This window comes from Bos grunniens, chromosome 5 (genome assembly GCF_055505025.1).
Source record: "Bos grunniens cultivar Pamir isolate PY7600 chromosome 5, Bosgru_T2T1.0, whole genome shotgun sequence".
Lineage (NCBI taxonomy): Eukaryota > Metazoa > Chordata > Mammalia > Artiodactyla > Bovidae > Bos > Bos grunniens.
This window is the reverse complement of record NC_141169.1, coordinates 40,625,670-40,644,772: the sequence shown is the minus strand read 5'-3', so window position 1 is coordinate 40,644,772 and position 19,103 is coordinate 40,625,670. Positions and strand designations below refer to the sequence as shown.

Below are 19,103 nucleotides of genomic sequence, written 5' to 3'. Positions count from 1 at the left end.
ACTCTCACAAACTTCTGTTCTGTTTCTACTAACACTTGCATCTCCACCCTTATCTCTTTTTACTCTAGAGTCAGCTATTCTCTGAGGACAACACCTCCACTTGTGCACTGGACTGTATCCCTCTTACACAATGAATTGAAACATAATTCTTTCAAAGCTTAAATATCAGTTTGAAAGATTTATAAGAAAAAGATCAGTTATTTTAGTGTTATGAATCAGCTTCCCAACAAAACATGCTTCACAAATAGAAAAACAATTATAAGTTGAATTAGAATTACCTTGTCTCTAATAATGTAAAGTTTACCTACAGACCTATATACAACTTCAATGATTCTATCATTGATTCTAAGACTCAGAGAGTATCCGATGTATTCTCCAGAAGAAGGTCAAAACTATAATATTTGTCTTCTTGAGTTGATGATGAATGCTGAGACTTGCATTTGCATTTACAATGTTCTTTACTTTTTAGCATTTCCTGAGTGGGTGGAACACATCAATGACACAGAAGTGGATATAGGCAGTGATCTCTACTGGCCTTGTGTGGCCACGGGGAAGCCCATTCCTACCATACGATGGCTGAAGAATGGATATTCGGTATGTGTGTTCAAGCGCTTTGCAGTTCTTGAGCCTATGTTCAGGTAACATTTCCTATAATCCCGGGAAAAACTAGTGGCATGTAGGCCCTGAAATATAAAAGTTTCCTTAAAAAAAAAAAAAAGTGAACATAAAGTGTCTTTTTTCAGCTTAAACAGTTTTCTATAATCTTATGTCTACCTTCTCTTTCTCTCTCCTTATTGTCTCCTTTGTTCCACTTCCCCCTTCTTCCTTTGCATCCATCTCCACTACCTGATATTGTCCTCTTTTTCTTACCACTGTTTCCCTGACCCCACAGAAACAGAGGTAAGAGTGAAGGTCCTACCTTTAGCCCTGGGGACAAGTAGCAGCAGTGGGGTCCTTCTCTACCTTCCCACTGTAATCTCTCAGCTGGGCCGAGAGGGAAAAAGGTGGACTCTCTGCTCTGTAGGATGAATAGAACAAGAGCCACTGGGCATGGTAAGTGGGTTTTACTTCCCCATACCATGAAAACCCCACTCCACTCGACTTAATTAACAGTGGGGGAAAAATAATGTACTTAAAATGGAAGACAACCAAGCCCAAACCCAAATGAAAGCATTTCTGTTAAAGTTTTTCAAGGAGACGTGTTTTACTTTGTGTTCTTTCCAGTACCATAGAGGGGAACTGAGGCTGTATGACGTGACCTTTGAAAACGCTGGCATGTACCAGTGCATAGCTGAAAACACGCATGGAGCAATTTACGCAAATGCCGAGTTGAAGATCCTGGGTCAGTATCACTTTCTGTTTCTGTCAACAATCAGCAAGAAAGCAACACATTAAAAAGTATCTTGGGTTATCTAGATTATACTTAATTTCATATTACTTTCTTGAATTAACAGTTTCTTGAATTAGAAATTAAGCATTTCTAAAATGTGGTTTGTATTAGAATGGTATTATTTTCCTTTCATTGAAGAATAGTAAATAAATTGGAAGCAATGTAGAGTATAAAGGTTTTTAAAATGTTTTTAATGGTAAAGCAAACTTTACACATGTAAATTTTTACAAGTCTTGCTTTCTCCTATGTCTGGGCAACTAAACACTGCCAGAACATCACATAGTACAGCTGCTCCCTCAGTGCCTGTGAGGCAGCCTTGGAGAGTCTTTGGCACTCAGTAGCTTTATCAGTCCCTGGGTTTCATATCCTACAATTGCTGTTTAAAACCTTCAGCACATTCCTCAGTCCCTTTACCCCACACTGAGTTTCTTCTTCATGAAAAGTGAAAATCATGGAGATAAAATGTTTCAACTTCCTATCCCTCATTCAAAACTATCTGAATCTTTACTACACTTATCCTTTAGATACTCTTTATCCAAAGGATGATGTATACCTCCTCTCGTCCAAAAATAATCCCTTTACCTCTGTACTCAAAACACATCCCTTCTCTTTGTGTGTGTATGTGTGTGTGTGAGTGTGTAAATCTGTATGTGCATATCTCTCAAGATGCCTCACTTTCTGGGCATGTTTTCCTCTTGAATTCTCCTCTCGTTTGTGTTTAGTGACTCAATGCTGATACTTCCTATATTATTTCTTCTTGATCACTTCATTTTCTCCTTTTCATCCCTTCCTTTGCTCAGTTGTAAATCTTGCTGTCTTCCAGAGTTCCATTCCTCTGGCTGCATTCCATTTTCTTTCTCATTCTTTCACATATTCTATAATATTATTCCTGAATTATTATTATTTTGAAATTAAATTGAAATTAATTTTAAATTAAAATTATCCTGGATGATATCTTCTTCTCCCATTAACTATCAATGACCCCTTAAAGTATATCTCTGGGTCAGAGTTTTATCCTCAGCTTCTATCTCAGTATGAAAAACTTCTTAGCAGAAATGGTCATCTGGGTAAATTCATAGATATCCAAAACTTAGCATGTCTGAAATTAAAGTCATTATTTCTTATTCATCCACACCTTTTCCTCTTGAAATGTTTACTGTTCTAAAAAATGAAACTGTAAAGTTTAAAAATAAAAAAAAAAGAAAGAAAGAAACAAGGTAGTAAAAAAATAAAAAAATAAATAAAAAATGAAACAATCCATTACATCCTTCTCCCCTATTACATCTATTGAATTTCTCATTTTTACCCTATAAATCTTTCTGAGTTTTTTTACATTCTTATTTTCATTACAATTACCTTAAATAACACCTTACTATATCATGCCTTTTTCATACTACTTGAAGTGGCTATCATTGAGTTTAGTTATATTTCAAGTAATTAATCCAGATGGGCAGGCTTCCTCTTCTGGATATGATTACTGAAAAGATAAAGCAGTAACTCCGGAGAAGGCAATGGCACCCCACTCCAGTACTCTTGCCTGGAAAATCCCATGGACGGAGGAGACTGGCAGGCTGCAGTTCATGAGGTCGCTAAGCGTCGGACACAACTGAGCGACTTCACTTTCAGTTTTCACTTTCATGCATTAGAGAAGGAAATGGCAACCCACTCCAGTGTTCTTGCCTGGAGAATCCCAGGGATGGGGGAGCCTGGTGGGCTGCCATCTGTGGGGTCGCACAGAGTCAGACACGACTAAAGCGACTTAGCAGCAGCAGCAGCAGCAGCAGCAAAGCAATAACTCAGTGCAGCCTATTTGATTTTTGCTACACCAAAGGTTAGTTCTTTAAAACAGTTGTACCGCTACAAATTGAGTGACACTAAAAGAATGTGAAAGGCAGTGAAATAATAATAAGAAAGTATTAAATAAAACTATCTTTTAAAAGAGTTGAGGCCTTCTTAATTTTAACTTTCCCTGATTCTTCTTAAATTTTAAGGATCATATTCCATTTCTTCCCCTTAAAGTCAAAATTCATTGCTAATATCTTCAATCTAGCTTCTTTGGGTATCGAGCAGATGTTTAGGCTTAGGCTTCATACTGTATCACTTTGGTGAAAAGTACAAAGAAATCATTTGACTTTTAGAGAAGATATGAGGTGAGTTTCAATTATTTCCCAAATGTAAACTCTTTTGTTTTCTGTTGTAATTTCTTCTTTTTAAAAAAATCAGTTTATCATTTTTTTAATCAGAGGATAATTACTTTACAATACTATGATGGTTTTTGCAACACATAAACATAAATTGGCATACATGTGTACCCTCCATCCTGAGCCCCTCTCCAACCTCGCTCTCTATCCTATCCCTCTGGGTTTTCCCAGAGCACCAGCTTTGGGTGACCATAATTGTTATACATTATAAAATGATAAGAAAATACAACAGTTCAGATTGAAAGATCTCTTTGTCTTCAAGCCAAAAACCTTCCAATCATTGAATGTCTATTAATGTAGTAATTAAGCAAACTGAGCATTTTGAGATTGAGATAAATTCCTGGGCATCTTTATATTTGTTTCAATATATTTTTTTGTTTATTGCCTGTAGAAATGGTGTTTCTCATTCTTCTTTCTTGAGTCATTTAGTTAACTTTTATTTATCTACGAAAGGATTATTGAGTACTTTTGCTGTACCATATATTAGTCTATAATAAGCTCAATAAAGAGCAAAGAGAATATACATACATACCTATGTATATATATGTGTGTGTGTGTATACACATATATATGAACATAGTCTAGATTCTGTCACTAGAAATTCAAATATTACATAAGCATGAAGTCATTCTAATGACTGGACAAAAGCAACTATTTTATTAAAAGTAAACTGATTCAAGAAAAATTCTCATTTTATAGATGAATTTAGGCTTTTTAAATATAATTCTATTACATTTTCTCTCATTTTACAAACAATATGTTACCCATAATATTTATTGAACCTAGACAGAGTACCCGGGGAAGGCAATGGCACCCCACTCCAGTACTCTTGCCTGGAAAATCCCATGGATGGAGGAGCCTGGTAGGCTGCAGTCCGTGGGGTCGCTAAGAGTCAGACATGACTGAGCGACTTCACTTTCACTTTTTGCTTTCATGCATCGGAGAAGGAAATGGCAACCCATTCCAGTGTTCTTGCCTGGAGGATCCCAGGGATGGTAGAGCCTGATGGGCTGCCATCTATGGGGTCGCACAGAGTCGGACATGACTGAAGCAACTTAGCAGCAGCAGACAGAGTACCACATGCTGTGTTAGGTATACAACACAAGTTGGTTGTTTACTTATGTATTTATTGCCAATTATAAAACACAAACTAGAAGAACAATGGAATAACCTAAATCTTTTCCATAAGAAATGTGTTCCTCAGAGTACATTTCTCACTTCCTAGAAGTGCTGAATTTCAGGTTCACCCCAGACCTACTGAGATCTCAACAGCATTTTTACTGAGATCCTCCAATGGTTCTGATGCTCAGATAAAATTTGAGAATCATGGAACTAGATGATGAAGCACCAAGACCTGGATAAAGATATACTTAGACTCAGAAAAAGCTGTAGAAAGGACAGTTACAGATCACTGGAATATGTGGAAATAGAAGGAATTCCCCCAGAGTCTGGGGGAAGATGAAGAGATTGAGAAATGAGCTAGATGTGGAGACACTAAAGAAAGTGAGATATCATTAAGTAAGTGATTTTAGGCTCTAACCTGTTTTCATAATTATTGTTCTATACTTTGAGGTAAGGAGATGTATCATGTACTCCTCAGTTAATTGAAAACATCATTCCCATAGCTGTTTGTAGGTTGGTCTTAAATGCAGGGGTTTCTGTTTATTAAGGCATCTCATAGTGTCTGCAACATAGTTGGTGCTCAATAAATGTTTGGATAATGAAGGAGGAGTCTTATAGTTTACTGAAAAGAGCATGCTTGTGAATCAGATGGAACTAGATTCAAATCTAACTCCCATCTGATAACCCTCTGCCTGTTGCACCTTTGACAGGTTACATAATCTTAATAGATATTAGTTTTCTCACTTGTAAACTAGAGACTGTTCAAAGTATGTTTAAAGAATACTAATTATAAATATGTGTCAGCATTAATAATGGTGCTCCATTTCCTCCAGCCTTTCACTTAACTTCCCTTGTGAAATTGAGTCAAGAAAATTGAATTAGATATTACCTTAAAAATTATACAGCATTTGACTGCAACTACAATTTATAATAATCCAGTTATCACCAAGAATTGCACATTTAAAATGGGCAAGATTTGATAAATAAAATATACCTTAGTGAAGTTATTAAAGCAAAGGAAAACTACTAGTGTTATGTATGGAATGTCTGTTGGTCATAGTGGATAATATTTGGTGAGATTAATCCTCTCTGGCTTCCCAAGTGGCTCAGCGGTAAAGAATCCACCTGCCAATGCAGGATACCCAGGTTTGATCCCTGGGTTGGGAAGATCCCCTGAAGAAGGAAATGGCAACCCACTCCAGTATTCTTGCCTCGGAAACCCCATGGATAGAGAATCCCGGTGGGCTACAGTCCATGGGGTCACAAAAATCAGACACAATGACCAACAGCAACAGTCCTTTCTATTGATTATTAATCAAAAGGAAATAAAAAGTACTATAGTATAGAAGAATTTTTTTCTTTTTAGTAAAAAAAGAAAATAACTAGTTCTTTCTTTTTAGCTTTGGCTCCAACTTTTGAAATGAATCCTATGAAGAAAAAGATCCTGGCTGCTAAAGGAGGACGGGTTATAATTGAATGCAAACCCAAAGCTGCACCCAAACCAACATTTTTATGGAGTAAAGGCACAGAGCGGCTTGTCAATAGCAGCAGGTTAGTCCAGAATGCAGTTCAGTATTTGGAAAAGCTTACTTTGTAAAGAACCTGCTTTCACATTCATAATGTAAATATTTTTGTTCTAACTTTTTTCCACAGATGATATCACAGTTCTAAGGTAAACCAAAATACTTACCCATCACTGTCCCTATCTATTATAAACATTTAAACATCTACAATTTATAAGGATATTTTAAAAGTGAGGCCCAGAGATTTGTGATAAATTGCCCAAGGCTTCAAAAGTAATTAACAATGAGAAATAGAACAGAATCTAATTTTTACCTAACAAGCACATCTATAGTCATTCATATTTGATTTAATTTTATGTGATTAGTCTATTAAACATTTCAGTAGGGAAATAAAAGGTGATTTCAAAGTACAAGTCACCTCTTCCCATCTTCCAAAGTGAACAGGAACTTCTAATCTTCCTAACTACCTATCAGTATTTTAGAGGCTTTGGGATGAAACAAAGCATATAGCTTGCATAGATTATTTGCATAAAAGCCAAACTGAATGGTTTTTATAAGTTTTCCAGAAGAAGTTATGATTATATTGAGTACTAAAGTATGGGGAGAAGCAAGTCATGTTGGGAAATAAGAGAAGTGGGATATGAAGGTTGAGGAGCAAGAAATATTTCATTCAGGGGAGTGTAGTATGTGCAAAGGCCCTAAGGCAGAGGGCAGAGGACGTATAAAGATTGTAAAAACTAAAATCAGTGTGGCTGTCTTTAGAGGAAAATGAAGAGTGTTAAGGGATGACACGTAGTAAGCCAGATGATCAGCAATGTTTTTTGTGCTGAGGGACTTGGCTTCATCTACGAGTAATGGAAATCTGTCTAGAGGCTTAAATAAGGGAGGGGAAAAGTAGCCTTTGCTTTAAAAAATATTCTGGCAAAATGTAAAATATAAATCTTCTTATAATAATCCAATAAAGAATGTAAGATGGATGCTATCATCTCTATTTTTATATATCTAAAGCCTGGAAGGAGAAGGCAATGGCACCCCACTCCAATACTCTTGCCTGGAAAATCCCATAGACAGAGGAGCCTGGTGGGCTGCAGTCCATGGGGTCGCAAAGAGTCAGACATGACTGAGCGACTTCACTTTCACGCATTGGAGAAGGAAATGGCAACCCACTCCAGTGTTCTTGCCTGGAGAATTCCAGGGATGGTGGAGCCTGATGGGCTGCCGTCTATGGGGTCGCACAGAGTCAGACACGACCGAAGCAACTTAGCAGCAGCAGCAGCAAAGCCTGGAAAGGTTTAAGTAACCTTCTGAAAATATCTCAAATGATCTCTAAGCTAGAACTTTGAACTTGTGCCATGTTGATATGAAATGAACATATTTCTCTTGTTAGGATAATCGCAGGTATGACTGTGTATATGACAGAAATGGAGTGGGAAGGGGTAGGCAGGGACAGCAGCTATTTCCCAGAACACATTAACTTTTATAGTTAATATGTTTGACTAAGAGTTATTAAGACTTTAACAAAATAATACCTGAAGAATTAGTGTTAAAGGAAAAGTCAACTTGTGCAATATAGCATTGAAACTTTAGCAGTCAGATGAAGAATGATACAGACCGTAATCTAAAGGTAGTTCCATTCTCAGGTATTCACTACTACAACAGCCTGGGGCATGGCGTTCCCTATTGGCTGCACCGTTAGCTCTCTCTCCTTAATGAAGAAAATCTTGCTCTGATTCCTATGAGGATTCATGTCATAGGCCTCTGCAACCATGGATTTCTCAGAACCATGCTTCATGGATTATACTGAGATAATTTTGGCAACAAGTGACTAATTTATTAAAGACCATGTGGTTCCTGGCTTCTGCGACTGTTTATCTATATCATATTTTCTGAAAATAAGACATATATTTCACTTGTATATGAAATCTAAAATACGACACGAATGAACTTACTTACAAAACAGAAACAGACTCACAGGCACAGAGAAGAGACTTATTGCCAAGGAGGAGGAGGTTAGAGGAGGGATGGGTTGGGAGTTTGGGATTAGTAGATGCAAACTCTTATATACAGACTGGATAAACAATAAGGTCCTACTGTAAAGCACAGAATAGTCAATATCCTATAATAAACCATAATGGAAAACAATTTTAAAGCTTTATAAAATAATGTAAAAATCCAGGGTCAGATAATCCAATAATGATTCTAAGTGCAAACATTATATAATAAAGTTATATAATAATAACCAAAGTATTAATATATGTAATATAAATCATGTATGATATATCATAATATATGTGATATTAATATCATATGAATTAGATGTAAAAGTTATAAGAAATGAGTTTTTGGTCTCCTGGCTCTAAGGAAGAGGCAGACAGGCAGAGGGAACAGATTTAAGTTCTATTAGTATGAAAGATTTAGTTTACATTCATAGAAGACTTTCCTAAGTAGTAATTTATATAGAAGCTTTCACCAAGGGATGTTTTACAATATCTTTGTTTGAAAGTTTCTAAAAATAAAATATGTTTGTATTTCTCTGTAACTGTGGAAATAACAGTCTGTTCTAACTTTCAAGTCTGAAGTTCTGAGGTCACTTTCCTGGAAGATCTGGACTCATATGTTTCAGGCTTGTGACTTGTCTAAGTCTATCTCACAGTGGTTTAAAAATCATTTACAGTGGTGTGTAAACAGCCACTGCTTCAGTCAGACTCCATGTAGTTCATATATTCAAAATCAGCTTATTTGAGTGCCTCTTCATTGTTCCATGTCTCCCTCCTTAAGGAGTTTCTGGAAAATAGTATTTTTTGTTTTGTTTTTTCCTAATGAATATATACGTTAATCGATATGTTAACTAGTTGGACACAGGGCTAAAAACAAAACAGATAAAAATTACTGACATCTAATGCAAAGATCGATAAATAAGTAAAACTGAAGTACTTTTCTGATGAAATATGTATTAGGAAGAAAAATTCTGGGAACAAGGATAGCATGAGGAATGCCGGGACAGTAGCAGAGCATGTGTGCCTGTGTGCATGTCGTAATATCTGGAGTTATCAGGCAAAGCTTTCCTGAAGGTGCCACTGGGGAAAACCCTGAAGAATGTAGGAAATGAACTGTGAAATTGTACTGGGCCTGAAAGGACAATCTGAGGACTGTGGCCCTTACTACGCATAAGGTGGAAAAGTCACTGGAGGGTCCTGAGCTGTGGAGTGACATCAGTGAGCCAGAGAGTGATATGATACTAGTTATATGACATATATCTTCATGTCTGGCTGACATGTGGGAATGAAGACTGTGGAGAGACAAGGATGGCAGCAGGAAGATAGGATTACTGTGATAGTCCAAGAAAAAGAAGATTGCTTCCCAAAACAATTTGATGTTGGAAAGAATGTTCTAAACAAAGGCAGAATGTTTCATCTTTTAAAAGTCTCTGTCAAGCAATTTATATAAAATGTTAATGATACAAAGATGTTAGTGTTTTTAATCTAGTACATAGAATAATGGCATATTTCATTAAATTAATTTTGTGAAGTATGTATTTTTTTCATTTCATAGAATACTCATTTGGGAAGATGGTAGCTTAGAAATCAATAACATTACAAGGAGTGATGGAGGTGTCTATACATGCTTTGTGGAAAATAATAAAGGGAAGGCTAATAGCACTGGGACTCTTGTTATCACAGGTAAGAAAACATTTGATTAATTTTACATTTTTTTTTAAAGTTTAACAATGCTTAGTTTCTAATGTGCCATAAGACATGTGATTCTGTACCAAGCTTATGAGACAACTCATGTATTGGTGCTTCCACTTCAAAAGCCTTCTGGGCAAATCTCTTGCTTGATGAAACTGTTCCTAGAATTTGATTAGTAGACATCTTACTCCTTTGCCCAGGGAATTCAATTATATTGATTTTTATTTTGTAATATACCAGATAATATGATGTCTCCTAATTTTTTGAAATGTGCTTTACTCCTCTATTTAAAAATATTTAGATCCCACACGAATTATCTTGGCTCCGATTAACGCTGATATCACTGTTGGAGAAAATGCCACCATGCAGTGTGCCGCTTCCTTTGATCCTGCCCTGGATCTGACATTTGTTTGGTCCTTCAATGGTTATGTGATCGACTTTAACAAAGAGAACATTCATTACCAGCGGAATTTTATGGTATGTGTTTTATTTATGGCATGTCCTTATTTTCATCTTATTAACATTCTGATAATGCCCATGTGTCTGCATTGGAATTTTTATTACTAAGTCATATACTTGAGACTGAAAAACAGGCAATATTTTTTTCATGGGCCCCCTTAAATTAATTGTAGTATTGAACCTTTCTAAAAATGATTAGCCCTGAGGATTTTGGTAGTGAGCCACTAGGGAAGCCCAACAATACTGGAGTGGGTAGCCTATCCCTTCTTCAGTGGATCTTCCTGACCCAGGAATCGAATCATGGTCTCCTGCATTGCAGGTCACCAGCTGACTACTAGGAAAGCCCTCATTATGTCCATTTTCTCTTTATTGTAATACAATTTTATATTAATGTGCACTCTACCTCATTATATCTATACTTTAGGTTCTAAGTGACTTCATTTCAAATGAGGTAAGAGCACAGAACTTATCCTTTGCTATAATGATGATTTTAGGTCATTTATTTTTTTTTTTCGTTGAGGGTAAGAAATAGACAAAATATATACATGGAAAGCTCAACATTCAAAAAACTAAGATCATGGCATCTGGTCCCATCAATTCATGGGAAATAGATGGGGAAACAGTGGAAACAGTGTCAGACTTTATTTTAGGGGCTCCAAAATCACTGCAGATGGTGATTGCAGCCATGAAATTAAAAGACGCTTACTCCTTGGAAGGAAAGTTATGACAACCTAGATAGCATATTCAAAAGCAGAGCCATTACTTTGCCAAGAAAGGTTCATCTAGTCAAGGCTATGGTTTTTCCTGTGGTCATGTATGGATGTGAGAGTTGGACTGTGAAGAAAGCTGAGCACCAAAGAATTGATGCTTTTGAACTGTGGTGTTGGAAAACTCTTGAGAGTCCCTTGGACTACAAGGAGATCCAATCAGTCCATCCTAAAGGAGATCAGTCCTGGGTGTTTATTGGAAGGATTGATGCTGAAACTCCAGTACTTTGGCCACCTCATGCGAAGAGTTGACTCATTGGAAAAGACCCTGATTCTGGAGGGATTGGGGGCAGGAGGAGAAGGGGACAACAGAGGATGAGATGGCTGGATGGCATCACCAACTTGATGGACATGAGTTTGAGTAAACTCTGGGAGTTGGTGATAGACAGGGAGGCCTGGCGTGCTGCTATTCATGGAGTCGCAAAGAGTCGGACACAACTGAGCGACTGAACTGACTGATACATGGAAAGGTTTGGAGAAGTAGTTCATGTGATTTTTAAAGGTCTAAATGGCTGTATTTTAAGAATAGGAAGCATGGTGATGTCACTGTATAGAAATAAAGAAAACAGAGGAAAAGGAGGAGGGGGTAATGCAGGAATAACAACTTCTGTAGGAACACGCTTGGTTGCACTGATGAGTGAAGTCGCTCAGTCATGTCCGACTCTTTTCGACCCCATGGACTGTAGCCCCCCAGGCTTCTCCGTCCATGGGATTCTCCAGGCTAGAATACTGGAGTGGGTTGCCATTTCCTTCTCCATTGCACTGATAAGGCTCCTTAAATTATAATGAATTTAAAGTGCAAATTGATCACTGCTCCTGTCAGTCTATTCTCTAGGAAGGCAATCGTTTAGGAGCCTAAAGATCTATCTAGACCATATGCTTAGTTAAGAAACTAAATTACTTCTTTTAGAAGTCAATTATAATAAGTTTGAATTAACTCAGTATAGTATTTAAGATTTTTCAAGTCCTATGAAATCTGAAGTTTGATACATGTGAAGTGAAGTGAACTCACTCAGACATGTCTGACTCTTTGTGACCCCGTGGACTATAGCCCGCCAGGCTCCTCTGTCCATGGGATTCTCCAGGCAAGAATACTGGAGTGGGTTGCCATTTCCTTCTCCAGGGGATCTTCCCAACCCAGGGATCGAACTCAAGTCTGCCGCATGGCAGGCAGATGCTTTATCGTCTGAGCCACCAGGGAATCATTATACTTTCAGATTGTCTGTTGCTGCTGCTGCTAAGTCGCTTCAGTGGTGTCTGTGCGACCCCATTGACGGCAGCTCACCAGGCTCCTCTGTCCACAGGATTCTCTAGGCAAGAATACTGGAGTGGGTTGCCATTTCCTTCTACATTCAAATTGTCTAAATATCCTTAAAAAATTCATCTAGAACATCACACTTTAAAAAGCCAAAACAAGCATTCAGTCAGGTTGAGACTGATTTTAACGGGCTGAAAAGACTTATTTTTAATTCTTTATTAGATAGATGCATAAAACAATTATCAACACAGTATCAATATTTATGCCTTCCATATGTCTGCTGTAATTCCAGTTTCTTTCTTTTTAATCTAACAGATCTAGGTACAACTGCGCATATACAGAGAATCTACTGTCTTTCAGTTTCTGAACCAAATTTACACTTTAAAACTAAACAACTGGGAATTTATGGAAGACAATTTTAACAGAACATATGATACTTTTTCCTTATATGCCTATTTTGATGTGCTTAATCATAATCATGACCAACATTAGTAAATTTGGTACCATTGTCTTTGATAATTTCTTCACATTATGTTTTGTTTTGCAAGAAAAGCCAATACCACTCAGTTTTCATTCATTTGAAGAAAAAAAAAAAGTAAACAAAATAGAGGTTTGTTTGTTTGTTTTTAAAGTAGACTTTTGAATTTTAGTTCCTTGGTATTATACACTGAATAATGTCTAAAATGCAGCAAGTATAATTTATACAAGTACTTACTTTTAGCTGCAGTGGAGTCTATAAAAATAAATTGGCAGTTATAAATTGCCCAAATAAAGCTGAAACTTCAAATGCCGAGCCTCTATTTTCTTTAAAATGATAGTTTCTTTTTGTTGATTGATTCAAATAAACATTTCAAAAGAAAGAAATTAAAGGAGGAAGGAAGAAAGGAAGGAAGGGAGAGAAGGAGAGAGGAAGGAAAAAAGACAAAGAGAGAGAAGTTGGGGGAGGGGAGAGGAAAAAAAGAAAAAAGAAGCTCATGAAGAAATAACTGAAATCCTAATTAAGAAATTAATATTAAATTGGCTGATAATGATGTAAAAATTGGCTTAAAGCTCAACATTCAGAAAACTAAGATCATGGAATCTGGTCCCATCACTTCATGGCAAATAGATGGAGAAACAGTAGAAACAGTGGCAAACTTTATTCTTGGGGGGCTCCAAAATCATTGCAGATGGTGATTGCAGCCATGAAATTAAAAGATGTTTACTCCTTGGAAGAAAAGCTATGACCAACCTAGACAGCATATTAAAAAGCAGAGATACCACTTTGCCAACAAAGGTCCATCTAGTTAAGGCTATGGTTTTTCCATGAGTCATGTATGGTTGTAAGAGTTGGACTTTTAGAAAGCTGAGCACCAAAGAATTGATAAATTTAAACTGTGGTGTTGGAGAAGACTTTTGAGAGTCCCGTGGCCTGCAAGGAGATCCAACCAGTCCATCCTAAAGGAGATCAGTCCTGAGTGTTCATTGGAAGGACCGATGTTGAAGCTGAAACTCCAATACTTTGGCCACTTGATGCAAAGAGCTGACTCATTTGAAAATACCCTGATGCTGGAAAAGATTGAAGGCGGGAGAAGAAGGGGACGACAGAGGATGAGATGGTTAAATGGTGTCACCAACTCAATAGACATGAGTTTGAGTAAACTCCAGGAATTGGTGATGGACAGGGAGACCTAGCGTGGTGCAGTCCATGGCGTCGCAAAGAGTCAGACGAGACTGAGCGACTGAACTGAACTGAATGATGTAAAAGTCTTTGATCATCATTCATTCAATGTACTCCTTCCTTCTGGATGTTAACCACAGAGCTTCATGCTTTCCCCTCAGAGAAGCCAGAACAGACCCTAACTGCAGGCCAGTGCTCTGGCCTAAGGGACTTAGTTTCAGCTTCATTTCACCAAATAAGGAGTATAATAATAATCAGTGGCAGAAATCATACTCACTGGCTAAATATGCAACTTCAGTTCAGTTCAGTTCAGTTGCTCAGTCATGTCCGACTCTTTGTGACCCCATGGACTGCAGCAGGCCAGGCCTCCTCCCTTCAGTTCAGTTCATCGCTCAGTCCTGTCTGACTCTTGGCGACCCCATGAACCGTAGCACGCCAGACCTCCCTGACCATCACCAACTGCCGGAGTCCACCCAAACCCATGTCCATTGAATTGGTGAGCATATAGGGCACCTACTGACCTGCGGAGTTCATCCTTCAATGTCCTATCTTTTTGCCTTTTCATACTGTTCATAGGGTTCTCAAGGCAAGAGTACTGAAGTGGTCCATCACCAATTCCTGGAGTTTACAAACTTATGTCCATTGAGTCAGTGATGCCATCCAACCTTCTCATCCTCTGTCCTCCCCTTCTCCTCCCACCTTCAGTCTTTCCCAGTATCAGGGTCTTTTCAAATGAGTCAGTTCTTCGCATCAGGTAGCCAAAGAATTGGAGTTTCAGCTTCAACATCAGTCCTTCCAGTGAACACCCAGGACTGATCTCTTTTAGGATGGACTGGTTGGATCTCCTTGCAGTCCAAGGGACTCTCAAAAGTCTTTTCCAACATCACAGTTGAAAATCATCAATTCTTTGGTGCTCAGCTTTCTAAAAGTCCAACTCTCACATCGATACATGATGCCTGGAAAAACTATAGCCTTAACTAGATGGACCTTTGTTGGCAAAGTGATGTCTCTGCTCTTTAATATGCTATCTAGGTTGGTCATAACTTTTCTTCCAAGGAGTAAAAGCAAAGGCACATTTTTAGCACTTTGTAGATGGACAAGTCGATTTAATTCTGTAAATAATTTAAAAAACCAGACAAGAAATGTATTTTAAAATAAATTGTTAAACTTAATTCAGTCTTTTGAACCTAAAAAAGACCTTTAACACTTTCCCTTGCATCTTCCTTCTCTTTCAAAGCAAATTTCAAAGTCACACTTCACTGCTAAATGTTTCTGATCCACCTTTTGTAAGATAGTCCTAATGCTAGCAAGTGCTTCTGAGGTTACTGATAGACCACTCTCAGAAGAAGAGGCTCTTCCAATCTAAAACTCAGTGAACACATAAGAGTGATGGCAGGTACGGGGAAAGCAAATGTGAGGAAAGGATCACAGCTGCTTGTATTTGTCTCTTATCCAAGTTGCGCTATCAAATACATCAATATATAATGTTGAAGATTTTAAAATCATGTTTTTATATTTTATTTAATTCTGGCAACATTTTAATTATTAAATATCATGTATTCACTTAAAAATATAGTATTGAACCCATACTACGGCAGAAACAGTGATACGCACTAGAGTAAAGAAAACTCTGAATAAGACAAATGCAGGCACTATTGAGATCTATTTTGATGGGGCTTTTTCTGTAAACCTACATCACTGGAAATGCCTTGAGGAGTAACAATGTAGTTTCCTTTGCTTACAGAAATACCTGTTAGACCGTAACATTTTGAAGTGTATCCATATTCCATTGGAGGTCAAAGAAGCCCAACTAAAAGCATTGTGGACTGACTGACGCGACAACTGTGGGTTCAGCAAAAACTATTTTTTAAAAGGCTATCATCAAGATTGTGACTCAGACATTGGCGTAACTAACTATGCAAGGACTCGGAACATGTGAAATTCCTAAAAAATTTATTGAGAGATAATTTTGCCTGTATTACATTACACAAAACAAAAAGAAAGCCCTTTATATTTTTTGTAAAAAAAAAAAAAAGACAAACACAGGCACTAACCTAAAATCATAGCTACCCTATGAGTTTAAAATTCAAATATAAATAATTTGGAAAAAAATAACCTGGTAGTTATCGCAGTTAACAAAACTATCATCATCATATTTAAATCATTTAAATTGTTAAAAATTAATAACAAACTCTAATTCATGAAGAATATAGACATTAAAATTTAGACTTTTAATTTAATAATCTGTTTGTATTTTCTAGTTTGATTTCAATAATATATTATATTCAATAATCAAGCATTGTTGATTTTAGCTTGCTATCCTTGATCTTGCCACTATGTGGCAACCTTACATAAGGTTTCAAATTTCACAACATGGACTCTGGAACTTGAAGTTTTATGAAACTAAACAAGTATATTTCCTTATATCTAAGATGTATGATTTAATTTCTTTCTTTATACTTCTTCCAATTATATTCATATAATTATCAGGGGGAAAGTAACTATATTTTTGAAAATGTGCATTTCCTTTAAGAATTTATAGTGACCTATAAAATTTAAATACATAAATAACATTTCTATTACATTTATAATCTTGCTTTATGTAAAACTCTTTTGAATTAGTTAATTTTAAAATGGAGCTATTAATTTTAAAGCTGTAAGTAAACAATACTGATTATAGAAAAAGACTTAAAGGTTAACTATATAATTTACCTGTCATGTTATTTATCCTGTCACTATTCAAATAAATATTCACTGAGTATTATATGGTTATGTAATCAGGGTCAGTAAATGTTTCATTTGAACTTGAATTTATGCATTGATGTTAAGTATTCTTATATTTATACATATATATGAATTATAAATGTCATAACTTTGGAACTTTGATACAATAAGCTTATAATTAATCTATCTGGCATTCTTTTATTCTGTTAAAATTATATGGCAAATACATAAATTTTTCAAGTCCAAATATAAAATGATTTCTATTTTGATTTTCCAATCCTGTAGCTACTTCTCCCTTAGAGTAAATAAAAAAGCAGCATCATTTTACTTACTAATTTAATTTTTAACCCCGTTTGCTCTAGAAAAGACCTGAGACACTTTACCAAGAAATATGTATTTATAACATATCATTTTTGGCTCTCCCATGGTGATATCTGATATGCAGATTTTTTTTTCAAGAACTTTTGACATCTACTTTGAGTCATTTTCTGTCAACTATTCGTCAATTCGCCCTGTCAGAGCTACTATCTAAGTTTAAGTTTCTTTAACTTTCTAATTCTGGTATTGCCACTGAAATAACAGCTCTTTCTCTAATTAAAAATAAAAGTTAAAAGTATAATTCAGGTAGAAGATTTTACATACCTGTTTTGAATTCATAAATATCATATAAATTGTTCAGAGACTTTGCCACAACTGGAGCTCTGGGCTCAATTTTTTTCATTTCTTATTCTGTGACTCTGAGTCAGTGATTAAGCCTCTCTAAGTTTCATATTTCCCCCTTGGTAAAATTTTATTAGTAATTCACCTACATCACTAGTTGCTTCATTGGGTTTGCAACATGTGTTACTTCATAGTATTTTTGTGAGAATCCTATGAGAGAATGCCTATAAAGTGCCTGGCACAAGATCTGGCAAATGGTGGTTTATTACTAATACTTTTATAATAGAGCAATCATTCTTCATTGAAAATTCCAGAAGATTTTGCCAGATAGTTTTGTCTGGTTACAGATCTCATTTTTCGTGATTTATATTTTGCACTGCTTGCTGTACTGAATACCTAGTCTGAAACAAAAGATTCTAGGTATTTCCTTGCTGAGGACAATGGAGGGGTGATAAATAGTCAACATTTTATTGAGTTTGGCAAGCATTGGGCCTAATGTTTGTCTTGTATTTCTCAGTCGATCTTCATAGTAGTTCTCTATGGAGCATATATTACTGTGATTGTCTCAATTTCCAAGATGAGGAAACAGCATTTGAAAGGTTAAGTAGCTTATCCAAAGTCATATAACTTGCTGGTGGTAGAGGATTTGAAACCAAGATGGTTTGATTGCAGACCCTGTGGTCCTCCCCACTTCAGTTTCCAATCCATTGGCTGGTACTCATGTCTATATCTATTTAAATAATCTCCCTCCCATTATTTGCAACACTATTAGACAGCAGTTGAACAGCAGTTCTACTCCTAACTTATTCTATATCTTGTTTAATGAACTCGTAAAAATTTCATTCACTTTTGGTTGTGCTGGGTCTTTGACCTGTGCAGGCCTCCTCTAGTTCAGGTGGTGGGGTGGTGGGGCTACTCTTCATTGTGATGCATGCACTTCTCATTGCAGTGGCTTCTCTAGTTGTGAAGCACAGGACTTAGGCATAGGGACTTCAGTAGCTGTGGCTTGGGGGCTCTAGAGCATGTGCTTAGTAACTGTTTATTTGCCCCATGGCATAATGGAATCTTCCCAGACCAGGATCAAACACATGTCCCCTGCATTGGCAGGCAGATTCTTATCCACTGTAATAACAGGGAAGTCTTAAAGAAATTTTTATGTTCACTCAAAATTATCCAAATTACTTTATTCTCCCTACACTTTTAGCAAAATTTTGTACATAGTAAGTCAAGTCTACAGAGTTTCAGGCAGTTCTTAATGATCTCCTTTAGCAAGATAGGTTATATGTGTGTTTGCAGGTATGCAGCAATGCATTTGTTCTGACTGCATAGACAACATTCAAAAAAGACAGATTTTTTTTACCCTAAGGCTAAAAGAAAATATTAATTCTACTGAAAAATGTGTTTAAATTTGAAACACATATATCTCATACTAGAAAGTATTATGAATTTGAACCGATATTTTGCTTCTGTGTGTGTGAAAAGAAAGTAACAATAATAAAAAGGAAGTCATTATTTTTCTTTTAATTTCATTGGTTCTCTGTCATTGTCAAGCAAGAAGGTAATCATTGTCCAGAGTAATGAGGCAACAGATATCTGTGGAAAAAGAGCGTTAGGCCACGATCCAGGCAAATAAATCAAATTAGACCTGAA

General features: G+C 36.5%; 1 protein-coding gene across 5 annotated transcripts in view; it reads left to right on the top strand.

Moving 5' to 3' along the window:
- CNTN1 (contactin 1) overlaps nt 1–19,103 on the top strand; it is a 420,540-nt gene that overhangs the window by 264,290 nt on the left and 137,147 nt on the right. For all 5 annotated transcript variants that reach the window (XM_086403896.1, XM_086403897.1, XM_086403898.1 and 2 more), the window contains 5 exons: nt 470–594; nt 1,225–1,342; nt 6,114–6,264; nt 9,789–9,916; nt 10,227–10,402. In XM_086403896.1, the coding sequence (XP_086260022.1) occupies nt 470–594; nt 1,225–1,342; nt 6,114–6,264; nt 9,789–9,916; nt 10,227–10,402 (698 nt within the window). The remainder of the gene's footprint in view (nt 1–469; nt 595–1,224; nt 1,343–6,113; nt 6,265–9,788; nt 9,917–10,226; nt 10,403–19,103) is intronic.